At 40.0% G+C, this 18,109-nt stretch overlaps 2 protein-coding genes and 1 long non-coding RNA gene across 4 annotated transcripts; 2 read left to right on the top strand and 1 right to left on the bottom strand.

Annotated features, from left to right (window-relative positions):
- Positions 1 to 785: 785 nt before the first annotated feature.
- Positions 786 to 9,782, top strand: gab3 (GRB2 associated binding protein 3). Of its 2 annotated transcripts, none has more exons than XM_084941759.1 (10): positions 786 to 1,091; positions 3,669 to 3,969; positions 5,595 to 5,751; positions 5,850 to 6,295; positions 6,474 to 6,523; positions 7,108 to 7,360; positions 7,650 to 7,740; positions 7,953 to 8,037; positions 8,562 to 8,672; positions 8,861 to 9,782. In XM_084941759.1, the coding sequence occupies exons 1-10, from the start codon at positions 1,020 to 1,022 to the stop codon at positions 8,978 to 8,980; spliced, it is 1,686 nt and encodes a 561-aa protein (XP_084797885.1). In that variant the 5' UTR covers positions 786 to 1,019; the 3' UTR covers positions 8,981 to 9,782. The 2 variants fall into 2 exon arrangements, with proteins under 2 accessions (XP_084797885.1, XP_084797886.1); XM_084941760.1 differs by having other exon boundaries at positions 787 to 1,091; positions 8,864 to 9,782.
- LOC146378752 (uncharacterized) lies at positions 3,153 to 5,048 on the bottom strand. The gene is made up of 2 exons (XR_014801495.1): positions 4,967 to 5,048; positions 3,153 to 4,849 (listed from the first exon to the last, which is right to left on the bottom strand). It is a non-coding gene; the product is annotated as an uncharacterized LOC146378752 (long non-coding RNA).
- A 108-nt stretch (positions 9,783 to 9,890) lies between the features above and the next one.
- Positions 9,891 to 17,637, top strand: LOC146378750 (APC membrane recruitment protein 1-like). Its single transcript, XM_084941756.1, has 2 exons — positions 9,891 to 10,825; positions 12,879 to 17,637. Exon 2 carries the CDS (start codon positions 12,984 to 12,986, stop codon positions 16,035 to 16,037), a length of 3,054 nt encoding a protein of 1,017 aa, XP_084797882.1. The 5' UTR covers positions 9,891 to 10,825; positions 12,879 to 12,983; the 3' UTR covers positions 16,038 to 17,637.
- Positions 17,638 to 18,109: the final 472 nt, after the last annotated feature.

Raw genomic sequence — 18,109 nt, 5'->3', positions numbered from 1 at the left:
GGATATGACTATATAACAGATCCCTTTCTATATGCAGTTTGATATTCCATTTAGGTTCAGAGGAATGGGCAAGCAGAATCTTGTTTCGATGTGCTCTGAGACACTTGGAATTTACCACCATGCCACTGAGCACCTTTAAGGAGTGTGTCAGGTTATTTAGGCATTTATAGATGTTATTATTTATTAATATTAGAACTTTATTGGTCTTGTCAACTATAACAAACTGAATAGCAAACATGCACAACTTCCATAAATGCTTGAAAACATTGCTACACCCAGTTTTCAGTGCTCTTACGAGTGTGTGAATTAGCTTTCGTGACCTTTCCTACCATGAGCAACCTAAGACCCAAGATGGTTTGCATTTAAAACCTGTTCAGAACTAAATTTAAACAGCTTCCTAGGCCTGGATAGAAAAGCAAACAGAGAAATAATAGCTGTTATAACCGTTCTACTAGTAATCACCACCAAGATTTTTCTCGAAGCTCGCATGTAAATGAGGTTTTTTTAATTTATCGTTAAGCCTCAAGTAGGGCAGGAGTTTAGTGTTTTCATTGGTTCACTGAAAACCACTATGTATTTCAGTGGAGCTCAGAAACCTCAGCCACATGAGGAAACTGACAAATCAACAGAAAAAAAACAAATCACTGATGTTTGTACTGCAGGTCTTATAACAGAATGTGACATGGCGACATATTGTATGTCACCAGTCAGTGAGTCTAAATCCTCATATCTGTCAGATCTTGTCTGACAGTGTTTTTCTCTTCATTAACTCCCCCTCAGGCCAAGAGCTATATCCAGTACATGCATAACTCTCTCTCTCTCTCTCTCTGCGCTCTTTCTCTCTCTCTCAGCGTCAGTGTGATCAATTTCTTTACTTCCTCCTTTTTGGAGTGGCTGAGCTGAATACCAGAACAGGATATGCTTTACTCTCAGTTTCACGGCAGCAGCAACAGCAGCAGCAACAGCAGCAGCAGCAGCAGCGGCAGGAGCAGCCGTGAGGACGACACACTGCAGCCAAGATGAGTGCTGGGGATGTGGTCTGTAAAGGCTGGCTCATTAAATCCCCTCCGGAGAAGAAACTGAAGAGATTTGTGAGTAGGAGCACACATCGGACACTTGTCTGTGTCCTCTGCCAGGAGGACGAGTGCCAGGCTGTGGTGCTGAGCCTTGTGTTTATGCGTGTGTGTGTGTGTGTGTGTATGTGTGTTTATGTGTGTGTGCTGCGATGTAGAATGAAGATTTAGAGATACACTGACTTGTATGTTTGCCTTGTCTCGGTCTCCTTTATATCACCTACCTCATCTCTGGTACAGGTCACTTTACTTTTGCGCGTTGGCGTAGTTATAGCAGTCATCTGCTTTAGCAACAATACCCCACTCACTGCAGATGTGCTTCAGACACATTCGGACGTGAGTCCTTGCAGCGAGTATATGTAATAGCTTACATAAACAGCATCCAGCCTTGACTGTTTTGTGGTTGTGGGGGGTCATGTGATAGTGTCAGGCTGGCCACTTGCTCTGCGCTCTGTGCGTCTGTGTGTTGTGAAACATGGGAAGTAATGTCAGGGGCAGTCAGACACTTAAGCGACAAGCAGAAATAGTCCAGCTTGATGATGGCTGTATGTACTTCCTCTGTACGAATAGAGGAGGTGGAGGGCCATTTGTCAACAGCGGTGTAAGGAAAGGGTGTGTGTGTATTGGGTTTTTTGCGGTGTGGGAGGGGGGGTTTGCATGCGTGTATGTGTGTTGACAGTGTTGGGATGGGAAATAGAAACTTATTTTAGCATGACATGCAAATCCACAGTTGTATAGACTGGTACACTCACTGTTTGCCTTATTCAAAATATCAGGCTCTGGTCTTGCCTGTATGAAAATTTGTAATTATCTGGGTCAAATGTATCTTTGTAAGTAACATCCCGACAAGACTGAAGGAGCAAGAGGCTGTGGTAGTGAACTAAGGTGTTGGTTTGATTGTGTTGCTAGAGATACACTTCGCTGGAAGGAGCTCTGTCAACATTGTGTTTCCACTGGAAATGCAGTTTGCATCAGTGTGCGTGATGAAGTGGAGCAGGAGTCTGTATTTTGTTTACTCAGATATACACATGCAGCGCTATCAGATGTTTGTCACATTGCTGCTATCACAGTGTCTGATTCCAGGATTTCACACCTTGTTTTCCTTTAAATAAAGAAAAGGTGGGGGGACAAAATCAAAACACCAATTAAACTTAAAATATTGATATACTACAAAGTAAAAAATACCATAAATCTCACTTGTCTTCGTATTAAGCCACTTCTTGGCTGAATACCCTTTGACCTGTCACAAACAGATACAGGGGTGTAAAGAATGTAATTAAAAATGGCTGAATTCCATTTAGCTCCTCCAGTTCTGGCTTTGGTGGAACAGCCAGAGCCAGAACTACTAATTATTAATTATGGTTTGGGGCTTTCTGTTGTGGGAGTCACAAAATAATCGCGACAAATAATCTCAACAAGGACAAGTTACTCATTTGTCACCACTGCTGACCAACCGTTACCCATGTGACCAGAGTTTCGAACTAACCTCACGTGACAGAAGATAAGGAAGCTGCATCTGATGTGGTTGAAACTTTAAAAACACAGAAAACAAGCTTGTTTGTGAGTTTCAGATCAGTGTCGGACTTGCGATGTTTTTCTTTTTTTTCAAATTAAACAGACATACAGTATCTACAATGTGGAGATAAACTATAGGCCTTAGCCTACGGTAATATAAAGAAAAGCAAGGAGGTCCATGTTTAATTATGGGGTGAAACCTGATTTCATCAGAATATACAGAATCTATTGATTGGCTTCTACACTCACCATCTGCTTCCATTAGATGAACCTATATACACAAACCAACTCCTTTTTAGGAGTGCGAAACTTTTCATTTTCAGAACATCTACAGGATCAAAATTGCCATCTGTCTAGTTACGGTTTCCTCTTAAGCTTAGTAGTGTTTTTTAGGCAATAAGTCTGTGTGTGTCTAACCATTTCCTGGAATGAACACATAAATCACCAACTGACTTGTTGCAGGAGAGCATTTGTTACACACAGAAAGAAATGTTACACAATTTCAAGCCTTGAAGAGAATCAGAAGAGACTCAGTCACAACAACGAAGCCACAAAAACCAAGAGTGAAACGATAACATCACACACACCTTTATTATTCTTAACGTGATTCTTATTAATTATTATTATTGAACTGTAACAGCTCCATGGCTAGGATGAAACTCGGTTGGAATAGAGGGCTTAGGCGGTGCTCATTGTGAGTAACTATAAATACCTTTTAGTGCAGTTTCAGTGTTAGGTTTTCAGTTAGTTTTCAGCACAAAGAAGTGACCAGCCTCTTTATAAATACCTCTTTCATTCTGTTAGACATTTTCTGCTAAATACAGTGAACTTCCTCTTCTCTGCACTTCTGGGAAATTTGAGTTGAGGTTCCGCTTACTGACCATAACAAAGGCAAAGAAACTTAGTTAGCTGGTTGCTGTTAGCGGGGCCATGATCAAATTCTCGTGATTAGCAAAATTGTCGGGAAAGGCTGATGCTACAGTTTGAATTATGAAGCACTGTATTTAAAGTGAGTCATAATATTGGGTGAAATTTAAATTCAAGAGCAAGGCCATTAAACCTTCTTTCTTGCACCTGCAGGCATGGAGGAAACGTTGGTTTGTGCTTCGAAGAGGTCGCATGAGCGGTGATCCAGATGTGCTGGAATACTATCAGAGCAATAACTCCAAAAAGCCAATCCGCACCATTGACCTGAAAGAGTGCGTGGTGGAAATGCTGGAAGGGCAACTGCGGATTAAGAGGGACTTTCACGGCAAGCACCTCTTCGTGGTAAAGACCTCATCTCGTGTTTTCTACCTGGTGGCCAAAACCGAGGAGGAGATGAACAGCTGGATCAGCAGCATTAGTCAGATTTGCCAGTTTGGGAGCCTGGAGGATGCAGGTAAACATGCCGAAAGACGCTGCTGCACTGAAGTAATCGTGTAGACTCCCTCTGCTGATCCAAAACAAATTGGTGTCACCACTCAGGAAGTGGGGAGTTTTATGAGGTCAGAACAAACTGTTTGTTTGGAGCTTCATGATTTTCGTTTCCCATGCTAACTGAGGCATCAAGTGTAAGACTGCACCTTACTGACAACTGTAAAAAAACAAAACTCCAAATCTGCAATAAATTCTTCAGGTTTACAATCAGGTTACTCTCAACCATGCTGTTTGTACAAGATTTATTTCCCTGTTCCCTTTAAGATAAAAAAAAAAACAACATTTTAAATATACCCAAGGAAGGCAGATTTTAGATCTAGATTTTAAGTGAACTGTACTTCTGAAGTACCATTAAGGTTGGATTGGTGGCTTTGAAAGCATTGGATGAGCTTGAAAGTCTTCAAAATGAGAAACTTTAGAACACAGCAAGGGTACCACAATACTGTGGTTGTCACAGGTTGGTTGTATGACCTTACAAGTTTGAACTTCAGAAACATTTTCACAATTGTGTCACTACATGTGATTAGCACCATTTCATACCTGGACTTTTTTCCACTTCAGCAGCAGCAGCAGCAACAACAACAACAAGTTAAAAATTGCTGTATTTTTCCCCTTTTATCATTTGAAATATGTAAATATTTTGACTACAGTTTGTCTACACACGCGCGCAATGGAAATAAATTCAAATAAAAGTTCTGGTGAAGCTGTGTACACAGTTTAGATAAAGCCTGACCTCACGTTTTATCAGGAGCCTGGCTGTTGTCTGCATGTGTGTTTCCAGCGGTCATAAGTGTTGCAGTTCTGCATACTCCCTGTCACGCAGCCTAACGCCGCTTCTGGATCTGAGGAGATAAGAACAGCTCAACATTACATTCAAATGAGCACATGGCACTTTTTGTATCACCTCCATGCTTCGGGGTGTAATTAGATTTTTTTAATCTAACACATCGACACTTTACCATCATCACGCTGCTGATTCGGCCTTTGCTTCAAGTGTCATTTTTGTGGAGGAGACTTCAGCGTGCGTCTGTTAAAAAGCTGTCATCTGCATGAAGGAGATAGAGCAACGGCACAACTTTTGCCGATATGCCACAAGCTTGTAAATCAAAAAATGGAGTCGTGAGTTGTGGCGCACAATTACTGTTGCACAAAGATTTTTACTGAGAATTCTGGACGGCAGCAGTAGACCTTAGATCTCAAGAGCTCTTTGCAGCGACTCATAACTTTTGCAAAGGCTTTTAAAAGGTTGCTCTGTGCCCACAGTAGGACACAAATATCTAATAGCAAATATTTCATGAGAACATCCAAAGACTTTTGGATAGTGCTGCGGGAATGGCCTTGACTTGAGGGGGGCCTTGAGTGAAATGGAATGAAACTAATTTCTGAACAAGGGCCAACCTGCCTGAAAGAATGAGGGGATATATAAACAGAAGACATATCTGCTTTCAAGTTTCTTGCAATATAAATACCACTTCATATGTAAATGCAGAATATGAAGAGTGAGTGCAGGCAGGGAACGTTTGCATCTTCTGGCTTTGCACTTGCTCACTTACATTCTCTGTGTTTCTTTCTGCTTGTTGTCAACAGAGAGCTCAGAGGAAAGCTTTCCTCACACTCCCACCTCCCTTCAGCTGTCACCTGACAGCTCTGATAGAGCATCTGTAGAAAGCCAACAAGATTCCAGCTATCCACCGGACTACCTCTTTCTCTCCCAGTGTGAGACGGGGAGTGTGATCACTAGTCGGTATGTACAGTGTGTGCAACATGTCCCACAAGCTGAAATCATAGCAGTGTGGTGTGTGTAACAAATGTGATATTTGCATTTTTTGTCCTTATCTGCAGACACAACAGCTTTTCAAACTCCGAGATCTCTCTTGAGCAGAAGTCATCAGACGATGCCGTCAAGGACATCTGCACCGATTCTTCTTTATCCTCAATCTCCCACACTAGTCCCAGTCCATCTCTTTTCCCCCATGGGAGGCTAAGCAACCCTCCATTCAGCGCTCCATGCACCTCCATAGCTTTGCCCTCATCATCTTCCTCTCCACTACATCACTGCGCCACAAGTGTCTTCCAGTTCGACAAACCATATTCTCCCGCGATGTTTGAGGAAACGGGTGATAAACTAACACCCCCTCCACTGCCACCCAAGCCTAATCACCTGTCAGAGTACGCAAGCGACGAAGGCCTTCAAAGGACGAGGGCAATGAGTGTGCGCCATTTCTCGAGCAATGCTGGATTTTTTCCCCGGAGGACCTCTTTGTCGAGCCTGGACCATTTCAAATTGGGTAAATCCTAATACACAGTATAGAAGCTGATGAAGATGATCCTGGCTCAGTGAAACATAAACCTGGTGGAAATATGATCAGGATGCTTTTTGATTCATACGCATATCAGCTGATTTTAAAAGAGTTTTTTAAAGAAGTTAAAAGACATAATTCTTTGGTTTATTTGTTTGTTTTTTAGGAAATGCCGAGAGCAAATTTATGCAGATAAGGAGACAAAGTATTAATTTGGTAAGAACAGTGACACACTTTTATTTTTATGCACACTTTTTGTTTTTCAAGAAAGTGTTAGATAAGAAAATTTACACCTATTTCATGTCCATATGATAAACAGGAAGCCTCAGCGAGCTTTAAGTTAACTCAGGTTAGCATGAGTGTGACATAGTCTTTCTTTCAAGTCAAAATTAGCACAATCATGTAGCATCTGATTTGTTATCAGGCTTACTAAGAAAAAAATTATCTAGGTCATCGTATGTCAGCAGCAGCAGTTATTACACATTCAAAGCTACCTACAAATCACATTATTGTGAATTAAATTTCCACTATTACCTGTTTGTTTGTTTTTTTACAATCAGTTTAATTTTTGTCACTATGTTTCTGCCTATATGAAGTCAATGACAATCCCTCTGTAGGATTCAACTAATGGCAACTCCCCCCTGTAGTAATATTTCTCTATTAATAAAAACATGTAATGAAAATAGTTTGAAAAATGCCCCAAGCATGTAACAAGTCTGGAATTAACAAATGTTCCAGCTGTAATAATATATTTGATGTAGTGCACGTGCCTGATCATATGATGCTTTATGTTTTTGCAGCCTTGTTTAAATAGCACAAAACTTCAAAACTACCAGGATGAGTCATATGTTCCTATGGCTTCCCCTTCGCCTTCTCCTTCTCTTGCGACCGTGGAGTCTGATGGTTACATCCCCATGAGCCCAAGGACATTAAGCTTCCTCAATACAACCTACAGCATTGAACCGTCTGCATCTTTCAGCCCACTAATGAGTCAACTTAGTGCTATTGCACCACCTCCGATTCACCGGCATCTAAAACCTCGCATAAGGAAAGGTGAGAGTCCAGCCTGAATGTTTGGGAAAGTACTAAATGTTTGTTTCATCTTTGGCTAGATGTTTTCAAGATTTCTTTTTCCATTGAATGTTTTCTGTAAACTTTAATGTGTACAGCTTAATTAAAAATTATGCTTTGTGCGCTCTCATAGTCACAGATCTATGCAAGGAACATGTCTGACAGATATACAGCGCCTGTATCAGAAACACTGATCTCCGACATGGCCTTTCTGTGCCGTGTTAGAGAATTGCAGCCAATCTGATAACGCTGACCTTTTCTCGCTCCACAGCTCGACCCCCACCTCTTGATCTGAGTGGCCTTTCTACAATCACAGAATGTCCCACGCATCTCCCTTTGAGCAGAGCGCTGATCGACTCATGGTGAGCAGAAAGTCTCTTTTTCTACAAACTTTTGTGTCGAGTTATAGAAACAAGAACAAGCACACGATCGGGTTAATAAAATTGCAATTAGGGTTTGAGCCTTGTTTTTTAAGAATACATTTGGCTAGGGATGTTTTTTAAACCTCAGGATTCTCTGTATTTTCTCCTTTTAATTTGAAAGTAAATAACTGTTTCCTTTCCTTTCTTCACAGCTTTTCAGTGAACCCTTCACCTCTTGAAAGACGACTTGAGAATGGGGAGAAATTAAGAGATGAAGTCACAAGCTCCTCTGCAATGGTAGGATTTCTATTCAGTGGAAACATATGTAGAATTATTTTTTTTAATATTATTTTTCTATCTATGGTTTAGAGAATGCTTAAAGAAGACTACAAAAAGGACTCAATCTGTCACTGTCTTATTATAGAACCATTTGTGAGTGGGAAAATATGCTCAGAACTCACACAGCTGAAGAATGTGGGAGTGGAAAGTGACTACCAATTTCCAAAATATTCTTCTCAGCTACTTGTAATTGTTCATGGTCTGGAAAATGTGCATATTTACTTTATTTTCCCTGAATAAAGCCTTGAAAAAGTCACATTAGTCATGCATAGTGTCTCTAGACACATATAGCTTCCAACGTGTTCTTAAACTCAATCTGAAAATGAACAGAGGTCACTTTGCTTTTGTTTAGTGACATATTTAATGAAAATAAGACACTGGTGAAGCTGACCTGCTGTTGACTGATGTTCCTTTAGGATTGTAAATATGTCAGAAACATACAATGTTTTTCCGAAGCCTTTATGATTTGTTTTTTCTCACAGGAATCAAGGCAGCAGTTCTTTGATGGGCCAGTTCAGCCCTGGGCGAGAAATTCAAATCTTGACTATTTGTCACTGGATTTCAATTCAGCAACCCCCTCTCCTGTGCTGAAGGTATGCTTTTATTTGGCTTTATTTTTATCTTTATTTTTATTTGACAAATGACAACAACTGCACAGCAAGACTTCTACTGTACCCTGTGGAGCATTGATAGTTTAAATGTTTGTGCAGGTGAAGCAGAATTGTATCACTGTTAAAAATGTGACGTCACTGTCTGCTTATCTCTCCCTCTCGATGTCTAGCAGAAGCCATTCCTGTCCGATGAGTACAGAGTGGATTACGTGCAGGTGGATGAGAAGAAGACGCAGGCGCTTCAAAACACCAAAATGGAGTGGACAGACGTTCGCCAGTCGAAAACCTGACACTATGAAACGAATTACGAACACACAGTTTCAAGAAGGTCAACAACAGCAAGGAGTACATATTGGGGGTGACCAGGTGTACCATTTTATGTCCATAGCAGTTTTTACCCCCCTCCCACGCTGCACATATTAAGCTAATGTCTCACAACCTACACATGAGTCTCACAAGAAAACCAAAGATGAGTATTGAACAGATACAGACTAACAATGACAGGTAACAACAGCCTCAATTGTCACTGGGAATGAAAAATGTAACGGTAAGAGCAGAAAAAAAAATTAAAAACAAACTTTATCTTCAATTTATAAGACACAAGGAAAATCTTATCTTCAAATCTTCAAATGTATAAAAAAAAAACAAAAAAAACTTTAACCTGCATTTTTAAAGTCACATATATTAAAATCACATGCTACCCCTCAGCATTAACTTAACAATTATACCTCACTTTTAATTTGTTGACATCTGGTCACTCTTGGATGTGTGTAGATAAAGAAGAATAAAAAGATTGTATAAGCACTTTGGGAAACAGTATTGAAATAAAATTACAATAGTAATTAAGCAGTAAGACCTTTTGCATAGAGGATATGCAAAATTGCACTGTTAAAACTAAGTTAAGTCTCCATAGAACTGAACTGTAAATACTGCCTAATCATGCACTATTCAGTGATTTTTCTGTAGCATTAAGTTTCACCTGATTTGCAAAAGGGCATCATATTGTTTTACTGTATTAAAAAAACTGCTGTAAATATATGTATAGAGATGTTACTGAAGAATTTTTTTAATGATAAAATGTTGTTTTTCAGATTTCTCTCTGTGTCAATATATAACGTAAATGAAAATGATCCATTCTGAGATTCTGCCTGAATATTACCCACATCTTAAAGAACCAAAACTAACTTGAAACTTTAAACATTATTGCCATAACACATTTGGTTATACAGGTGAACCATCTTATTTACTGAACATATGTCCAATCAACTCACTTTACACATCAGTCAGCGAATGTTTTAACCACATGCAAGAAGATAAAAAATGAGACCACTGTTCTATTTCAGCTGCTCTTTCACGCTCTTTCAAAAAATACATTATAACCAAACTTATGCAAAGTTAGATATAGATTTACAGATAGAGACACATATTATAATATAAATACAATTATAAACAAATGTGTATTTTGAAGATGCAAATATCGATTCACAGCTTTTCTATCGTATATTTCATTACAAAAATAAAAATGTGGAATTTATTTTTAATGAAATGTGCAACGATATCATTTGAGAAATACGTGTAGATTTTACTCATCGATTTTACTACGCCCTGCGATACACACGTGTGTCGTCACTAATATGCGCCGAAGAGACTTGTGAAAAGGAGATTTGGGAACATTACCCAACAAGTCGAGAGAGGAAGTCATCATCCAGGATTTAAATGCAGTTTGTTTTCTTTGAAGGGGCGAACACCTTAAGTGAATGCAGCATGCGGCTAAACTAGACACGGTAATCTCATCCCGGGTCGGCTGCTCTGCGTGTATTTCCAGTACACTGCTGCTGCCGTGTGGTTTAACGTTACTACCGCTAGCAACTAGTGAGTCATATTATCACAAACTGGTGAGGACACACTGGTGAGTGCGGTTAACGCTGCTAGCAGAGCACCCCCAACTAGCTAACGGTACCTGGAAATAAATGAAACTATATCTGGTTAAAGCTACTCTGGGGCCACCGTCGACCACAAGCAGGCTGCTGTTTCTCAAAGTTCAAGCCAACTTAGCGTTAGCAGAAACGATGCACTGAGAGCTAACTTCGTCTCTTGGTCGAAGAGCCAATAACGGCAGAATGTGGCTTTAGCTGGTAAGTTTGTTTACTTTATGACTCACCAACCACTATTATGTTACTTGGCTAACGTTATGACTCACCAACCACTATTATGTTACTTGGCTAACGTTGTCGTTAGTTTAGTTGATGTGGAAGCCAAGGTCTATATTTACAGCAGCTACAAATAGGTTTAGGCTATGTGTAGTCGCTGGCGTTTTTCATTGCAAATGCTACCATTTTAAGTGTTTTTTTTAACCTTTCTTTAAAAAAAAAAGAAAAAAAAAGGTTAAATCGCCGTCTTTGATCCAACGTTCGCCGCTAGTGTTTATTGTGGCATGGCAACCGCACAGCTGCAGAAAAGTCACATCTGTAGCGTTTAGCTTTTTTTCTTACGCCAACTCTGACTCAGAGTAAGCTGGCATAGTTTTAGCTCAGTTTTCTTTTAAATTATATCTGTCTTTTTCAGTCACGAAAGTTCATATATAATTAATATAAGGCTGAATTCATCAGTTGTTTTTTCCCCCCTCAAACAGAAATGTTATTTTTAACATAAGTAGAAAGAAACAATTTTCTTGGTGGGATACATCTTAAATGCAACCCTAGTCGAAGGCCCGCCACAATAAATAAATATGTATGTATGTGTGTATTTATTTATTTATTGAGCACCTGAAGTCTGTAAGAGACAGAGAGGGAGCTTTAGCAAGAGTAACTAAGTAATGGTTTTCTGTATGACTTCATCGATGTCTCATATTATTGAAACACAAGAAATGTTGTTCCACTCTTCATTTTGCTACTCTCTTGAGCTTTACAGCATTTGAGTCAAATTAAGGTCTAAACTGGACCATTGTAACATGTAGATATTTTTTTGTTTTTCTTCCACAGTCTTTATGTTGTAGATGCATTGCTGTGCTTGGGATTTTTTTTAATGTATTTATTCAATTTTTTTGCACGACCAGCCCCAACCAAGCTTTAGATCTTAACCTCTAGAATACTTTGGTAAACAGAGGAGTTTAGGTCCTGTGGCTGCAAACAAGACCAAATGATCACCACTCTAACACGTTACTATGAGATGTTTGTGGTGATATATACGTGTGTGTGTATGTATGTATGTATGTATGTATGTGCATTATTATTCAAGTGCATTTGATTAGCAACACCTGGCTGATTCTCATGGAAGTGATAAGGGTGTACTGAGTTTGTTTGTTTTTTTTCTTTTGTAATATTACATAGACTCCTGTTAAAACTTTCTATTTTAAAGATTGTACATCTTTAGATTTAGAGGGAGTCCCCTACTTATATATTATTTAACAACTAACAAGATTAAATTGAGAAAAATAAATCAGTTAGCCAATAACAGCACAGATATTTAACATTAACAAAACAGGATTAAGTGTAAAAGACTAAAATCACAAACTGCAAGGAGGTAATGCATTCCTTGAACTGTAAAGGACTGCCCCTGTACTGTAATAAAACCCATAAATGCTACTGTTAAATTCAACATGGCTCTATGTGTTTAAGATTTATTTTACTCTATTTGCTAACCCTCCACTTAGTACTTTTGGTGGGAGTGGAAGTGCATTTTCTTTCCACTTTCATGTAGCTCAGCAGTGGTTGAAGATGGGAAGATGTTCCCTTGATTGTTAAAGCGTGTAGAGAACAGTTTAGTGATGAGGATTCCAAGTGACTTGAATTGATACAATGGGTCCACTGTAGCTCTCTACCACACTGTCTGCTTCAGAGGAAGGAAATGTTCACAATCTCAAAAAGAAAACCCTCTGGGGCATAGATGCATTGCATTTTTATGTGGTTTTCTCTGCAGCTCTTGCACACATCCCAACCCTACCCACCTCCCCTTTGTCCTACCTGAACACTGTTTACAGAGTTAAAGTTGCAATTAAATGGTAAGGGGAATGCACTGCAAACCCAAAAATGTAAAAGAATAAATAAATTTTTTTTAAAAAAAAAAAATAGAGAAACAGAAAAAAATTGAAATCAGGATAGGCATACAGTTTTAGGCAGTAGAAACCTTGATAAATGTTTAAATGTCAGTGTTGGGGTATTGATTGTTGTCTCAATTTTTGCAATACAGGACTCATCAGATGGAGGAGTTCACAGCAGTCATCCCATCTGCTGCTTTCTAAACTTCAGCTATTGTGCCTTTTATCAAACTTGTGCTCCTGTAACTGTACTAGCCATGGCTTCTCGCAGTGTTGATGAGCCACCAAGTGATACCAGGAATTTACCATCAGTCTCCGAACAGCCTTCAAGATGTTACCCAGATGATGTCGCGGGAGAGCTTCAGCCAGACACCATGAATGCAACAGTGAAATCTCAAAAATCTGGAAAATTCAGGAGGACTGCCTTGACATTTTTCGGAGTTCGTAAAAGTATCTGTATTCTACCAAGCTTTTTTGGAGGAAGGAGCAAAAATCAGAACAAGTGGTCCTCTAAGAAAGGAATCAGCAAAAGCAAAACCCATGACGGGCTGTGCAAAGTCAGTCAGGATGATGGTCTAAGAAGCGGGTATGCCTCAGCTGGAGATTTTGAGTACCACAGCCAGAGGGACACTGTGGGAGAGCTCCACAGTAGCTGTAGCAATGAATGTAGTCATCCTGCTGCTGAGCAGAAATCACTGACTCTTGGTCGGCAAAAAAAGGGTTTGAGGAGTCTTTTTCACAGTTTTAAGCATCACAGAAATCACAGAAATGATGGATTGGCTAAAACTGAAGTGATTGCAATGTCCTCTCCTCACTGCAAGAAAGAGGTGCCTGTTGTCCGGGACATCAGCCAGTTTGTCACAGAGTGCCTGGGATCTGAACCCAATGTGCCTGATTTTGTAGACGTCACAAGTGATATTTCCATTGGTCCTGAACGTAATGAGGCCGATGTGCAGACAGTGTTAGAGAGGAGTCTGGAGAAAGAAAGCCCAAAGTCAGAGGTTGACGAGCAGGTGAGTGATGATCAGCTGGAGGAAATGAATTTGATAGCCGTAGTCTCCAGTGAGTATGAGGAGCCAGCTAGAGGACATAGCGAGCCCTGTCTGAAATTTCAGATGATGTCGGAGACGTCCGAAACACCGGCTGGCTCGACAGATCAACTGGACATGATTTTTGGGGATGTCGCGTCATTGAAAAGCTTCGACTCCCTCACCGGCTGCGGGGACATCATTGCAGATCAAGAAGACGACAGCATCACAGAGAGTACAGTCTCTGGAGAGAGGAGCAGAAATGGAGGAAAGAGGGCTTCTTGTTATCTTACTTATCAGGGAGGCGGCGAAGAAATGGCCTCGCCTGAGGATTTGGATGAAACTTGTCTTCAGGATTTCTGGGGGAACAATAGTTCAAAGGAGGTCTGCTACAGTTGCAATCAAGACCACACAGACGTGACTGCTGAGCTGACGACATCCCACAATATGGACTTGCTGAATAGTAGCAGCGGACGGCAAGCTGGTGGCATGGACTCCTCCTCAATTGCTGATGTATTAACTCCTCAAAGTGAGCATCAGGAGTCAGTTCCAAATAGTGATGAGGGCTACTACGATTCAACTACACCAGGGCCAGAGGAAGGACGAGAAAAAACGGACAGATTTCAAACAGAAAGGCTACCCAGGGACAGTTACAGCGGCGATGCCCTTTATGAACTTTTTGCGCCTGACGAAAGTCTCGTGAGCCCACGTTATGAAAGCAAATCCAAACTTCCCATTTCAAAACAGGGTGACTATTCAAGTCAACCAGCTGATGTTACAGATTCAGCCTTTGTCCCAGAAATGAACAAATTACAAATAAGTGCAGAATTATATAAAGTTCATGATTTTCTGGAGATGCCCAGCACATGCAGTAACTCCTTGGAGTTGGCACACAGCGTGGTTTGTCGGCCAGAAATCGCTATGAATAAAAACTGTAACTTGAACTCAAAAGCCCAAGCTTCAGTCAGAGTAGATCATATAGAGCTGCACATATATGATCAAAAAGAAGATATGCTTGCTTCCAGCGAAAAAAGAGCCAAATCCATAAATGCTGACACTGAGAAAAGGCATAGCAGCTTATCATTCCAAAGCATGTCTGACCCAGACTTTGAAACGTTTTGTGAACCCAAAGAGGAACATCTCGAGGAAAACAAGCCTGTGGCTTTACCGTACCGAAATATCACTTCTCCGTCTGAAGATTCTAACAACGACATGGACGATGGGCAAACTGTGTGTTTTTCACAGGCACTCGTGGACTTCACAAAACACACTCAAATGTTGAACAACTTGCACGACAATGTGGATGACTTGGAGACAAATTCTGCCATCACTCCAAATGTGGAGGCCTTGCCTACCATAGTCACGTTTGATGTAGTGGATATGCATAATGAAGGTGAATACGATGAGCAGATACACATGGAACTGGAGGAGGACATTTCATCGCCCTATCAGGAATTTGAGGAAAGCTACCTACAAAAGGATGCATTTGCTGAATGTGACTATCAGATGTTAGACCTATATGAACAGAACATGATCAGTAATACATGGGCGGTTGCCAGTCTCCCACGGCACCTCGGCCTTACAAGAGTCAGTCAGTCCATGCCTAACCCATTGTCTCTAGAGAGGAGAAGTAGGTCTCTGGACACAGAAAGCCTTGAGTTGAAGATGCCTGACGCATACAGAGAGAACAGAGATGCTATCGTTTCCTGTCCTCAGACAGAAGAGAACTTGGAGAGAGATGCCTCACCATATTACAAGAAGAATGTAGTCGTGTCTGCATCAGAAGTTCGACACAGCAGCAACACTATGGCCTTATCATGGCAAACGAGGTCAGAAATGGCTTTAAGCCTTCCTCTGACAGATGGGGAAATCAGTGAAAAGATGCAGAGTCTCAGTCAAACCCAAGTACATAAACACAACATATTCTCTGTCACATCCAGCAGTGAATCCCAGCGTCTTTGCTCTAATATGTCGGACAGCATCTCCTGTGATTTACTTTCACCGAGCACTGAGCTTTACAATAGACAGTGCCACCCTCCTTTGCAGTTAGAGTCCTGTTTACCTCATAGCACTTTTGTTTATTCTGGAATGATGGAGGATGTAGCCGATGATATTGATGACAACGTTTTTTGTCAGACTGCCACTAATTTGCAATCCTATAATCAGTGTGGTAAAAGTCACCAGGTTGCAATGTCTCATACTGGGAGTCCTCTGAGCACATGTGTGTCTAAGGATGAAATATCCACCATCAGTGAAACAAGAACACCGAGGGATGTGGTGTGACCTGTAGCCTGCAACAATCTTCCTGAGGCAACCTTGAAGTGGAAGGCTCTCAATTTTTCAGTCATACAGTTATTATAACATGTATATTTGCCAGCGAGTGTTTTTATGGTCAACCAATGGAGGGGAATGGTTGTTCAATTTTTATTTGCACAACTGCTTCCATTGAAAGGTTGTTGACACTGTGATAGAATGGAAGTGGAATGAAGTTTGGGAGTGTGTGACATCATTAGCACAATGCTCGGAAGTCAGATTTTTCTGACTTTATTCAGATTTTTCTGCATTTGCACAGTGAACTGTAGGCTATGTCAAACTGGTTACATATATGGTAGTCCATCAAAGGCATTTAAGGGAGTAGTTGTTTCATTTGCATTTGTATCGAATCATCTCATTAAGCTATTGAATTTCACTAGAATGTTCATGCCCACGTGTAGCCTCGGCATCCAGGCCTCAACAATAATGTCATACTTTGTTTTAGTGGGTATTCATTAGCCTGGTGTCCAGGCTGACCAAGTCCTGCTTACTTTGCCAGTTGCCTCTAAATACATGAATGCTTATGCTTTTAATGCCGGCTTATGTTTGTATTTCCTTTTCTTGCTTTTCCACAGCCTATTGCTCTCATGAGGGTTATGTTAGTCCCTCTATGCTATTTTTTTGCCATACTGGTTTAAGGAAAGGACAAAAAGAAGTGTTAGAGAGAAGCACCTCCATGGGGTATATATGAATCACATTAAGCTGTTTCTATTTTTATCTTAATCTCAAAATGCAGGTAATTCTTACCAGATCCAGAACAAGATGAGCAGGTATTAGAAATGTACAGACAGTCATAGTCCATGCTTCAGCTGCTATTTGCTTTACATACTGTAGATAGCTTTGCAGAGCAAAGCTACATTATTTGTATAGCACATTTTATATGCAGATACCCTGTTTGTGAAAATGTTCTGCAGTAGTGCGTGTAGAAACAGCTAAGAAGTTAAATATGTTAAAAAAAATGGTTAGAGGCAACAAAATTAAAGGGAAAAAGCTACTATCAGCCACAAGCTTAATGTTTGTTTGTAGACTGACAATCCAATCTGGCCTTTTTTCTGTTTAGTTTTTTGTTTTTGTTTTTGTGTTGTTTTGTTTTTGGCTTATTTTGCAACAGCTTGACCACCTGTGAAGTGCAGAATTCTTACTAAAATGTTGCACTCCATATTTGTGCTACTGTAAGCTTGCAGAATGAACAAATGGCTTAGTTTTTGTTTTTTTCTTTTTCTTTTTAATATAAACTGCTATTTTGTCCATGTATCAGTTTCTTGTGCATTACTGTTTGTTCAGTCAGAGGTTAAATTGTCAGATGATTGTCATAGATTTTTTTAACAGTAATATTAAAATTACTGGAGTAAATGTCAGAGAATTTGTATTTATATTCTAAGCTATTTGTACACTGTAACATGTGTTCTGGATTATTGCAAATTCCTTTTTTGTTTTTCTTTTGTAATAGTTTTACAGTTACATTCAATTCATGTTACAGTGGGAAATTTCTCTTGGAAATCTGTTACTTATTGAAATGGAAACACTGCCTTAGGTAAAAATAAAGAAGCCAAAATGTTTTCCATTTTCACTCCTCTTGTTTTCTTGCACTCTTCTGTGTCCTTACAAGATTTTAAAACAGAACAGGTGGAGGACAAAAGAATAAGTGGTAGGCCTTAAACATGATCTACTGCAGATGGACAGTGCCTGAATATCATGTCCTTAAGAAGTAGGGAAAACGTCCAGCATGGAACCCAATACAGGACCTGACTGATGCATCTGGTCAGGAGAGGGGTACAACCGTGGGTATCTACAGCAATCTGTAAAACTCTGGAGGCTGTGTTGTGGTTTGGAACTGCATTTCAAATAGTGGTGTTGGAGGTATTGTCAAATTAAGAACAAAGAGAAGTACAGTCAGATTTTGATCCACCTGCAATTCCATCTGGAAAGTGACTAATTGGCAACAGATTCATTTTTAGCATGACAATAATCCCAAGCACATTTCCAATACAGTAAAGGATGATTCAAAACAAAACAACTATATAGCTCATTGATTGGCCTTC

Source organism: Perissodus microlepis, chromosome 10 (genome assembly GCF_051167445.1).
Source record: "Perissodus microlepis isolate ML-2025 ecotype Zambia chromosome 10, ASM5116744v1, whole genome shotgun sequence".
Classification (NCBI taxonomy): Eukaryota; Metazoa; Chordata; class Actinopteri; order Cichliformes; family Cichlidae; genus Perissodus; species Perissodus microlepis.
The sequence above is the reverse complement of the archived record's forward strand: the minus strand, read 5'-3'. Positions and strand labels throughout refer to the sequence as shown.

Excerpts from the sequence above, each read along its gene's own strand:
- gab3 (XM_084941759.1), top strand. The coding sequence starts at position 1,020 with ATGAGTGCTGGGGATGTGGTCTGTAAAGGCTGGCTCATTAAATCCCCT. Across the intron at positions 3,970-5,594 it reads TGGGAGCCTGGAGGATGCAG|AGAGCTCAGAGGAAAGCTTT; the intron begins GTAAACATGCCG and ends TGTTGTCAACAG. Across the intron at positions 7,741-7,952 it reads AGAGCGCTGATCGACTCATG|CTTTTCAGTGAACCCTTCAC; the intron begins GTGAGCAGAAAG and ends CTTTCTTCACAG.
- LOC146378750 (XM_084941756.1), top strand. The coding sequence starts at position 12,984 with ATGGCTTCTCGCAGTGTTGATGAGCCACCAAGTGATACCAGGAATTTA.